We start from the raw sequence: 11,226 nt of genomic DNA, 5'->3' as shown, positions 1-11,226 counted from the left end.
ATGGACGTCAACAGGAGACTTGGGATGAGGGACACTGTGCTGGCGCTCTTACTCGCCGTGCTCCAGGGATTTCCTCTGGGGGAACCGGCCCCGAACCCGTCACCGCTGGTTGGATCCAACTGGGGGAACCCGAGGAGATACGTTCACCTGCAGACATCCACAGACCTCAACAACTTCTACTTGGAGATCAAGTTAGATGGCACTGTGCGCAAAACTACACTCAGGAGTTCATATAGTAAGATTTCCTTGTTTTCAAATCTGTGTGTTTCTTTGTTGGAATGTGGAGTTTTGTCTTTAACCCTTTAATTCTCCTTGCCCTTTCTCTCCTGCAGGTGTGATTTTACTGAGAGCTGAAACAAGGGAGCGCATTGCAATCTTCGGCGTCAAAAGTAGCCGCTACCTGTGTATGGATCTGCAGGGCAACCCGTACAGCTCGGTAAGCCGGTACTTACACGCAGATCGATAGATTGTTACTATTAATTCAATCGACCCCCTATACCAAACTTTAACGTTTAAATTCTTCTAACTTGGCACCTTTTGTGAGTTCCCCCCTCATCTTACGCACAAACGAACTGCAACAATCCATTTATTTGATTATTTTTGAATTAATGTGTTCGAGTAATTTTTTTTACTTTTAACCAAATCAACTCCCTAAATGTTTAGTTTTGTGCTCGTTTTGCCACCATTGTGGTTTTACGCACACACCGCTAGATAGCTCCTTTTACGCACAAGCTTCATGTATTCATTCTTTTTCATGATTTCATTGCCACCAAGTTATTTTACTTTTTCACGTATAGTTAATATTAAAAAAGTAATTCAAAAAAAGATGTTTCCACTTTTATGTGTAATATCCTTGCGTGTTTTTGCTCATAATTGTAGGTTATTATAAGGGTGTGTGTAGTTAAGTCGGGCATATTCAGTTCTGCAGCCTATTTGGAGATGACTGGATAATCAGATTGGTGCCCTGATACAAATAAAAGTTTACTGAAACCGACAAAACTGATGTTTATTATCGTGCATGTTGTTTAAACCAGGATTTCCCTTCACTGTAGTCTTATTTCCCCCCTCTCTCCTTTTGTCTTTTAGACCACTTGCCTCAGGGACGACTGTCTGTTCAACCACAGACTTCTGGAGAACAACCGGGACGTGTACTACTCCAGCCGGACCGGTATCCTGTTCAACCTGGAGGGCTCCCGGCAGGTGTTCTCAGCGGGCCAGAACCTGCCGCAGACCTCCCTCTTCCTGCCCAAGAAGAACACGGTGCCGCTGGAGCGCCTCCTGCTGCACAGGGAGAAGAGGAACCAGGTGGTGGACCCCTCCGACCCGCACAACGTCTACTTTGGTCAGACCGAGGAGGGCTCTGACTCTCGGGCCGTTCCGGAGGACGACGCCGAACTGGAGACTGAGGTGGAGGTGGAGGTGGAGGTGGAGGTGGAGGCCGGGGACGATGGGCGCAACGTGTCCCGGGAGACGCCGCTGGCTCCGTCCACCCACGACCCCTGGAACGTGCATTCCTCCAACCCGGCGAGCCCGTGGAGCACCGGGACCATGGGCTGATTTTAGTGGTGACTGAGATATTTAAGTGAGTCCAAGTTTAACTTTATAGTTTGTGGCCATAGCAGATTAAAAAAAAAACATTAATATAAGACTTAATTTTGAAAAACAGCAAGGATTCAGGTTGTTCCTTCTGTCTCTCAGTGACTAAATAACGTCTTCTCAGTCGTCACTCATTCAGAAAAACAGTGTTTATACACAATATGTGTAAAATATTAGACTTGCAGCCCCTTTTGCACAGTGTATAGTGTCAAAACGCAATCATGGTTGATCCCTGCAGATTTAATAAGTTAAAAACATTCAGGGGTGTGTGTTTTACCTGAATCCATCCCATCAATAATGAGTGTTTTATTCACGAGCAGGTTTGGTGATAAATGGAGCATAGAGGGATTGCATCACGTAAAAAAAAATAAGTTCTGACCCCTCAGAAACAGATTACTGGAAAAAAAAATCTTCTGTGCCAAGATGAGTGACCTTTAAATCCATTTCCCATCACCATCCATTACAATTAGTTGGCAGTCTCTCACACTGAGCGATAGCTTGGATGAGAAATGGCCGAATGAATTATTCATAAGCATTGTTTGGTTTCCCTGAAGAGCATTGATTCATATTTTTTTCTTTAGTGAGGATGCAATGCTTCCCAAAAGCCTTAGAAACCAATAATCCCAACACTGGGGACGAGTCAGTCAAGTCAGTGTGTGTTGTTTTTGCTTGTGGTCTCTTCTCTTTGAGGTTTTTACAGCTGGTCTGATAAACCCACGTTTTAAAGTGACCCTGATTTTATCTCAAGACAGAAGCCAAACTTAGCCCGTACCTCTGGAGGACTGGAGGCCCTGTCTACTGATGTGAAACTAAGCAGGCGTTTTAAATTTAAATATCAAACAATATACATGAATATACTTCAAGAGTTGTATTTAGTAGATTTAATGTTGTCTTTGTTTTAAAGTCCTAAGTTTACGGAGTTGGAAAAAGAAGATTTGATGTTTGTTTATTGTTGGATTATGAACCTAAACAGTTATTCCACAGAAATTTCAAAACTACAGAATACTACGATTGCATTATTTGTTGTGTTAATGTGTCTGTGTCTAATCTAAGTCATGACTTGAATGAATATAACTACAGGGTAAACAGCCTTTACAGAGCAGTAATCAAAATCCAAACTCTTGTATGTGACTTTTAAAGGTGCTGGGCACCACCAGCAAACACATAAACCGGTCCCAAAGAGTATTTATTTATTTAATTCCATTCCTTTATTGTTATTTATGGTATTTATGAGGATGACTTACAGTTAAATGTGCATGGAAGAAAACATGGTTTGTTTCTGAATGTATGCGTTGGAGTTGTGGACGGAGTGTTTGGGACAAAATAAACTATAAAGGAAACGTGTTAAGTGTCGTGTGTCATTTGTGTGAACTCATAATGGCTGTGAACGCTTCAGCTTTGGTGTTCTCTGTGTGCTAATTTGGTGAAAACATGTGGCGCGTAAAAGGAAGTCACGAATGAGAAGGCAGGTTTAACATTGACCCAGTTCCACAGCGGTTCCACTCATTACGGCTGCATATCCGGCACTTTCACACCCCCTCCACTTAATTAGCAGGCAGGTACATGAGCTGGAGCTGAGTCATTTCCCTCTAAAAATACACGTAGTCCATTTTTAATTTGGCTAACTGTTACCGTGGTCACCAATCAACCTTTGACCTGTTGACAGCATAACTTAATGCAGGAAATGTTGGTGGGTTTAGGTAACAGAAGTACATGGTTTGCTTTAAGAAAATACACTTTTTGGCAGAGAGTCCTGAAGGCAAACTCCTGACAGTTACAACCACCCTGACCCACTGTGACAACCGTTGCTACACACATTTTAGTGCATCACCTGATTTCCTTCTTTGCTTCGGACTTGACTTTATCTCAACACTGTGACTGTTTCTTCATACTATATTATGACTTTTCCTGCTTTTTTACAACAAACTATGCTACGACTGGTCTGGACACGCTGTCCCCCAACTGATTTAAGCATTTTTTGGATGAATACAATTTTGAATAGTTTTGACTTTTCGACATACTATGACTTTTTTTTGGCTTATTTTCATTCATCTTCAACCGCTTGTCCCTGTCAGGGTCGCGGTACACCCTGGACAGGACGCCAGTCTATCGCAGGACACATAGAGACCAACAGAGACGGACAAGCATTCACACCTACGGGCGATTTAGAGTCATCTCCTAACACGTGCATGTCTTTGGACTGTGGGAGGAAACCGGAGAACCCGGAGAAAACCCACGCAGACACGGGGAGAACATGCAAGCTCCACACAGAAGGGCCCCCAGCTGGGATTTGAACCAGGAACCCTCTTGTTGTGAGGCGACAGTGCTGACCACCAAATTATGCCGTGACTGTTTTAGACAGGCTTTATTGAGACTGATTTAAGCACTTTTGTGGACATATTATATTTCGACATACTATACTATGACTTTGTTTGGCTTATTTTTTGGACGCACTATTCTATGACTTTGTTCAACAAATTATACCATTACTGCTTTAGACTGGCTATCCTATGAATGATTTGTGCCTTTTTTGGACAAATTATATTTTGAAATTTTAACTTTTTATTAGACATACTATTCTAACACTTTTTTGGGCTTGTTTTTTGGAAACACTTTTGTTTTTTAAGATTATTTTTTAACAAATTATGCTATGACTTACATAGATCCGCTGTCCTATGACCAATTTCAGCATTTTTTGGACGTATTATTTTGAGTTATTTATTTTTTCCCTTTTTTTTAGTTTTTTTTTTAACAAATTATGCCATGACTGCTTTAGACAGGCTATCCTATGACTGATTTAAACATTTAAAAACAGCAATCTAGAGAGTGTGTCCTGCTATATTTTTATAATGCATAAGAATAGTAAAAGTACATTAATGTTAAACGGGAAGTCTTACAGTATCTTACAGTATTGACATAAACAGATCACATTGGCTTTGAAATATTGAGGCCATGACGGGCTGCAAGGCTCAGGCATTCAGTAGAGATCAAAATGTGACTAAAAATAGAAAGAAGAAGAAAAAACACATTGAACGCCAGTGAGTTGGGCGGATGTATGTATAAAACTCTACAATAATTCAGTGTTGTCATGTTGTATTGCACAAGTGAAATGAGCAGCATCACAGGAGACACAACAACTTGAAAATACCACGCATATGACAGTTTTCAATTACACGTTAAATAGCTCTGACTTTGGTATAACATGATAAAAGAGGCAATAAAGTTATCAATACTTAAAACAAGTATGTAGAATGACGTCCTCACTGTCCTACAGTTGGGAGGATAAAGTTGCAATACAGTACACGACTATTGATCCACAGTAAAACGCTATGATTATTGAGTATTCAGTTACCTGTGGGAACTTTGAGGCCTCTTATTTTCCCTTTAGTGTTCATGATTGTTTCCGTCAAAACCCTGTACATGTGCACACAAACAGTACGCATACGCCATATGTAAAACTTCTACCTTTGTTTCTTTCGCTTTACACTATTCAGCAGCTGTGAGGAGCTCCAGGTGATCCTTCCTGTTGGTAAAGAAGCAACGAGCAGAAGAGAGGACCGGGCCGCACTCGGACTGGCTCAGGGTGAAAACGAAGCGACTGATGCCCGTGTTTGGACAGGGTGAAAACAGCTGGGACATTTTCACCCCAGCGGGCAGAGAGCTCTTAAGGTCCTCTACAAGGTGCTTGACGGCTACGCGGATGTAAGCGCCGTGGCTCACGACCAGAGCGTGGACCGACGCTCCCTGGAGACCGTCGTCGGCCGAGCCGACGGGAGCAATGTCCGAGGCAGCAGCTGCAGTGTCGTTTGCGGCGTCTTCGGCTTCCGATGCTCCCGCAGAGGCATCAGGTCCCGACCGGCCGTGTTCGTCCAACATTTGCTTGAAAAGGACTTTGAGGAATTTTTTGAATCGCAGCTTCACCTGGAAACACGGCGACAGTTAACCACAGCAGGAGTGAGAGCGTTAATCAGATTAAAAACGCTCTCTCTTCTTGCTGTCCGTCAGTTCTTTTGCCCCTGTATATACTGTTTCTAAAGAAGTGCTAAAATTACAACTTGATTAATCAGTCATTTTTCGAGCAAAAGTGCCCAGAAGCTTCTAGTAGCAGCTAGCTTTTCCATCGTTACAAATGGAATATCTTTGTGTGTTTTTTAAACTGCAGGTTGGACAAAAACAAGATATTTAAAGACGTTTGATAGTTTTAACTACAGGATTATGGATACACACATATTGATTGATTGATTTTAATGTAAGATGTTAAAACACCCATAAAGTTGCTTACTACGTTACATTGCCTTTGATACAATTAGTCATACTTTAATCATCTTTAAACAAACTTTACTCTTTCTTTTTTAAGTTCTTGTAGTTTTTAAAGTTTTGGAGGGCCAGCTAACTGCACAAAGAGAAAAGTAAAATAAACCAGCCAAATAAAAATAGAGACGCTTCAGTGTCAATGCAGCAGCTTTGGTTGATTATAATTGATGCACTCTGCTTGCGCTAAGACATATCCCAGCGTGTTAGTGCCTCATGCTTTTCAGCAGTTAGGCTAATATAGAACTGCACAAATGTTTAAATAAATAAGTGAATGCATTGTCACAAAGCTTAAAATGAGGCTGTTAATCTTATTTCATAAAAAGTTGATGTTGGTGGCTGTCTTTTAAAACAGACAGCATGCAGTAGCTAAGTGTGCTTTAAAACAATATAGAAGAAAGAACCGTTGAAAAATCAGTAATGTTGGGTTGTCCACATTACCCATTATAAGTAGTATAAAAAAGTCAACTACATTGACTTTTGAAACTGTTATCTGCCCAGAAAACGAGTTTTAAATGCAATATTCAAAATGGACACTGGATGGTGCTGTTGCACAAGCAATACTGTCTTGACCTTGAGTTTCAAAGTGGCTGTTTTCAACTTTTTAACAGTGCATATTATACAGTGTGAAAATGATGAATCCTGACTGTATCTGACTCACCTGGTCTAAAGTTTCCCCTCCTGGAGGGGTGTAGTCACGGCATGACTGGCCTGCAGCGTTGGCCATGTTCTTCAGATCCTCTTTGGGACGTCCTTCGGCGATGCCAAAACCCTGCATTAACCACACAACCACAACCTCAAGCTTAGAAAAGACACTAATGTGGTGCTACAGTTAAACGTTTAATATTTGGACGACGTATAAAGACAACCTTACCCTCTCTCTGAGTAATGGCTCCAGGACCATCTCCGTGCCAGAACAGTGAGTGTTGTTCCTCAGAATTATTTCCGCTGTCTAAAGGAGGAAATGTAATCTGGAAATTACTGACGGATTCATTTATAGGAACCAAAAGAATATGTCATGGATTAACTGGAAAGTCATTAATACACTGTCAACATCAGTGAGTCAAAGACCACAGAGACATGAATGTTCACACAACTATTTCACTTCTGAATAGTCGTTTACAGGCATCCTGTTTTTCCCTTTCCTTCACAATCAGGAGAAAACAATAGTGACATTTTACTGGTTTGAAACAATTATTCGTTCCTGATGGGAAATAAAAAAAGACATTTAAGGCTCAACAGATTTTCACATGTGTTTCAAGACAAAAAGAGGCCTGAAGCTCCAATTGTGACACTTGTTGGACAATTTACAATAAGGCTACACTACTACATACAGTAGTAACATGAGTATAAGGTGATAAAGGCGGCGGAAAACACGGATAAGGAGTATTTGCAAAGCAAATAGGGCGACATATTAAAGCGCTTCTGGGAGCATTACTGTATCCATTACTGGAGGAAACCATGGTAAAGAGAAAAGAGTACCCACATGAAGGATGAAATCACTAAAAGGTTAATCAGCCTACCTAACTGATACTTAAACGCAACCTCTAAAAACAGGCTCAGCAGCGTTTCCAAATAACTCTACTTTTCAGAGAGAAGTGTGGACGTGAGGCGAAACGTAGCAAAAGAAATATGTTTTTTAACTATAGTGGTGAGGATGTAGCCTACGTGTCACTGCTCAGGTCCAATCACAGAGCTTATTTTGCGTGTTGGTGAGGAACACTATAAGTTTAACACAGGTTAATGTAAACTAAAGTTTTATTTGCCAGTGATGTAATGAGCATTACTCACCCCCAATTTACCTAGCACCTTGATGCTATGATAACTTTAGTCCCAATTTACATGTTAAGATTAGCTTAAAGCGTAATTCCGGTGTAAAATCATCCCAGGGTTGTTTTCGGCAAATTCAGCCATCAAATGAAAAAGCCATCGAGACCTTTTTTTTCGCGTATGAGCGATTACAGGGAAATCCTGGAGAGTCACTAAAACACGCCAGTGGCCGGCTGTTAGCTAACACTGATTAGCTTAGGGCAGCACGGTGAAGGCATTAAAACGTCTTTTTTTAACTATTAATACTGATCAAATTAACACCAAACCTCTGCAGTAGCATCATAAGGGACCTACACATTAACCCAAGCACCAACAACGTAGTAAGTGAACCCGGAGTGTTTTGAAAGACTTACTTACTAGCCCCTGTACCAGCTCCTCTCATAGTAAAGTCCATTCAAGTGGATTACCAAAATCAATCCAAAAGGAAGGAGCCCATTGGTGCTTTGTTTTATGTGTAGGGACTCTTCTCATGCTGCTGCAGAGGTTTGCTGTTATTTTGAGCAGAATTAGTGGTTAAAAAAGACGTTTTAATGACTTCACCGTGCTGCCCCGAGCTAATCAGTGTTAGCCACGTCCGTCTGTTAGCAACTCTACCAAATTTGTTGAAAAAGACCCTGGGATTATTGTACACCAGAATTACACTTTAAGATGGTTTTGGGGCCTGAAGTGTCTTTTTAATGCACAATGACGTATGGAGGCCAATCATCACGCAGGATTGGTTAAGATGGTGACGGTTAACTAAAGGAAAAATCTGTGAGGTTCGGTCTGGAATCACTTTATTATAAAGGTCACTGATGTAAGCCTGTTACACAATGGATTCCCAGGAAATTTCATCAAACCACACCAACAAATTCTGAAATATCACTTAAATCCATGGAAATACCCCACTGTATACATAAATAAATATCTGACGGTGCTTTAAGCCAAAAAAAACACCCATTTAGTCCCTAAACAGGTGGCAGAAGGGTAGTGATTTTAGTTTCACTGTCACCTTATCTGTGTGTGTGTGTTTGTGTGTGTGCGTGTGTGTGTGTGTGTGTGATCCAGCTGGTGGGCCACTTGTTATGCACAGGTAAATAATTAAAAATGAATGAGTCTGTCTTACCTGTACGGCTCGTTGTAGGTTACTGGCGAACACATTGTTGAACGTGATGTCTTTGAGATATCGTCCAACGGCCTCGCCCTGCTGGACACCTGTTCCTGACAAGGGCGTGTCCACACCTTGACCTACAAAAAACGACAGTGATTTCAGTTTCCTGCAGTAATACTCATAACGTTACGTAATCAAGTCTAAAGTGCTCTGTGTTGTAAGACTATATCTAACGCTTTAACACCAATAAGTCAGGGGTCTTCAACGTTTCCCCAAGGACCCCTCAGCTGAAAGAGAGACGAAGCAGGGACCCTGTACTACAAATACTGTATTCAAATGAGTTGCATATTAAATTGGGCCTAACAGTTAGGACAACTTAAGCCTATACACACAGCTGTCTTTGATCAATGTTTATTATTAACTTATTTATTCATTCATACATCATATGTAAAGGTTAAACATGCATTTGTAAGGGACATTCAATCAGGTCAGTTGTAACTGTGCATGCCTACCTTGTTTGTTTGTTTATTCAGTCATCATAAGACAACCATTACAAACATATCACAGTGTAAACGTAAACAGTGAATAGACTGATTAGGCTTAGGCTGAAGCAGAAGCTTATATATAACTACCCTATTTTGGAATAGGGGAGTTATAGAAGGCTTTCTAAATCAGGATCCTCTTTTAAATCACTTCGTAAAACTCATTTTTATAGACTTGCTTTCTTTTGATGTCATCTTTTTATTGTCTTTTTTGCAAGCTCCTTAAGCTAATATTAATTTCCTTTATCCATTAATGATGCCCCTTCTTTCAATACAATGATGTGTAAATATGGTTATGTTGTAGCCGACTGGACTTCACTATTATTATTATTTGTTTTGTTTGTACTGTATATATGTGTGTGAATTTTGATGTCAAAGCACTTTGTATACTGCTGTTTTTAAAAGATGCTATACAAACAAAGTTATTTTATTATTATTAATATATTATTATTTTCTAATCAATTAAATCTACCCACCTCAAAGAAAAACAAAAAAATAAATAAAATAAAAAAGTAAATAAATTATTCACATTAACCTTGGTGGATTCAAGCCAGTTAGCCTATAATCAAGGTTGTGTCATTGTATTTATTTATTTTTGTATAAATATATATTTTCTAATAATACGTTGCATGTATGCTAATGTCATTTTTAGACATATTTATAATAAAAAAGATATCAAACAATTCGGCGGGCCCCATTTTGAAGACATCCGTAAGTTATTAAGTTTTAATTTAAATTATTTATTCGGACTTTAACAACGTACCTTGCAGCAGCTTCTCCCTGTTGTACTGTGTTTCCCCACTGTGTGAAAATAACACGTTAGCAATGTCACTGAATTGTCTAATTACTACAGTCACATTTTTAATTAATTCATGTTCGAGTCGTCAAAGAATATAAAAGAGAAATTAAGGAAAGAGTGATAACTTACTGTCGTATGATCGTTAAACTAAACGTCAACATCTTTCAACGGCTGCTGTCGTTCTTCTTCCCGGTTTGTGTGACGTGACCTCTTACGTCATGACGCAAACGTGCGTAAAGACTGTCTGACCCAATTCAATATTTTCAGCCTCCAAACCAAACTTTTATCATTTTATAATTTAATTAAATTCACTTTATCAATAAAAAATGTAGCTATTAAAATATATTTGATACACCCCCTGGCATTTAATGACATTTATGGTAACAGAGATAACAGTTTATTTATTTATTTATTAATTTTATATGAGATACTTGCTGTATTTATTTTTTCTATTTACTGTTTTTTTAATGTGAAAAAGCAAGTGTTGCGTTATATGTTAGTGTTTGACACTTTCTGTACAAATTGAATATTCAATTATAATTTTTTTACAAACACAGCACAGAAAAGGTTAACATATTTAAATAAGTTGTTTTCTGTAGCCCCTTATTGACCTATTGTGACTATTGTGTTTTTTTTTCTCGATATAGATCGTTAATTTATTATTTTAAATTTTATTATTTTGATTTTTTTGCAGATTGTCTGCTTGTTTTCAATGTAAAAAATAAAGATTTATAAATTAAAACTAATTGAAAAACAAAGCTATTTTAGAAGCTATTTTTTACACACATGCACAGACAGGACCTATATACATGCAATTAATGGAGAGATGTTAAAGCGAGAGGAATGCCATTAACAGGCGCCCCGGGCAGTTGGGGGTTTGGTGCCTTGCTCAATTGCACCTCGCCAGTGCCCAGGAGATGAACTGGCACCTCTACAGCCACCAGTCAACATATCCATACATGGGAAGGGGCACAGGGACTTGAACCAGCGACACTACGGTTCCCAGCTAAGTCACCTATGGACTGACCAAAACTCACTCCTTCGAGCCGGATTTGAAC

The 11,226-nt window shown here is 39.6% G+C and overlaps 2 protein-coding genes across 2 annotated transcripts; one reads left to right on the top strand and one right to left on the bottom strand.

Moving 5' to 3' along the window:
* Positions 1-1,557, top strand: fgf23 (fibroblast growth factor 23; the record flags this gene model as incomplete). The annotated part of the gene is made up of 3 exons (XM_083935306.1): positions 1-235; positions 333-436; positions 1,087-1,557. The coding sequence occupies 3 exons, from the start codon at positions 1-3 to the stop codon at positions 1,555-1,557; spliced, it is 810 nt and encodes a 269-aa protein (XP_083791432.1).
* Positions 1,558-4,722: 3,165 nt separating this feature from the next.
* Positions 4,723-10,354, bottom strand: tigarb (TP53 induced glycolysis regulatory phosphatase b). The gene is made up of 6 exons (XM_083934884.1): positions 10,298-10,354; positions 10,133-10,170; positions 8,843-8,964; positions 6,782-6,859; positions 6,569-6,679; positions 4,723-5,517 (listed from the first exon to the last, which is right to left on the bottom strand). The coding sequence occupies exons 1-6, from the start codon at positions 10,327-10,329 to the stop codon at positions 5,083-5,085; spliced, it is 816 nt and encodes a 271-aa protein (XP_083791010.1). The 5' UTR covers positions 10,330-10,354; the 3' UTR covers positions 4,723-5,082.
* Positions 10,355-11,226: the final 872 nt, after the last annotated feature.

The sequence above is a fragment of the Echiichthys vipera genome, assembly GCF_963691815.1.
Source record: "Echiichthys vipera genome assembly, chromosome: 20".
Lineage (NCBI taxonomy): Eukaryota > Metazoa > Chordata > Actinopteri > Perciformes > Trachinidae > Echiichthys > Echiichthys vipera.
The sequence above is the reverse complement of the archived record's forward strand: the minus strand, read 5'-3'. Positions and strand labels throughout refer to the sequence as shown.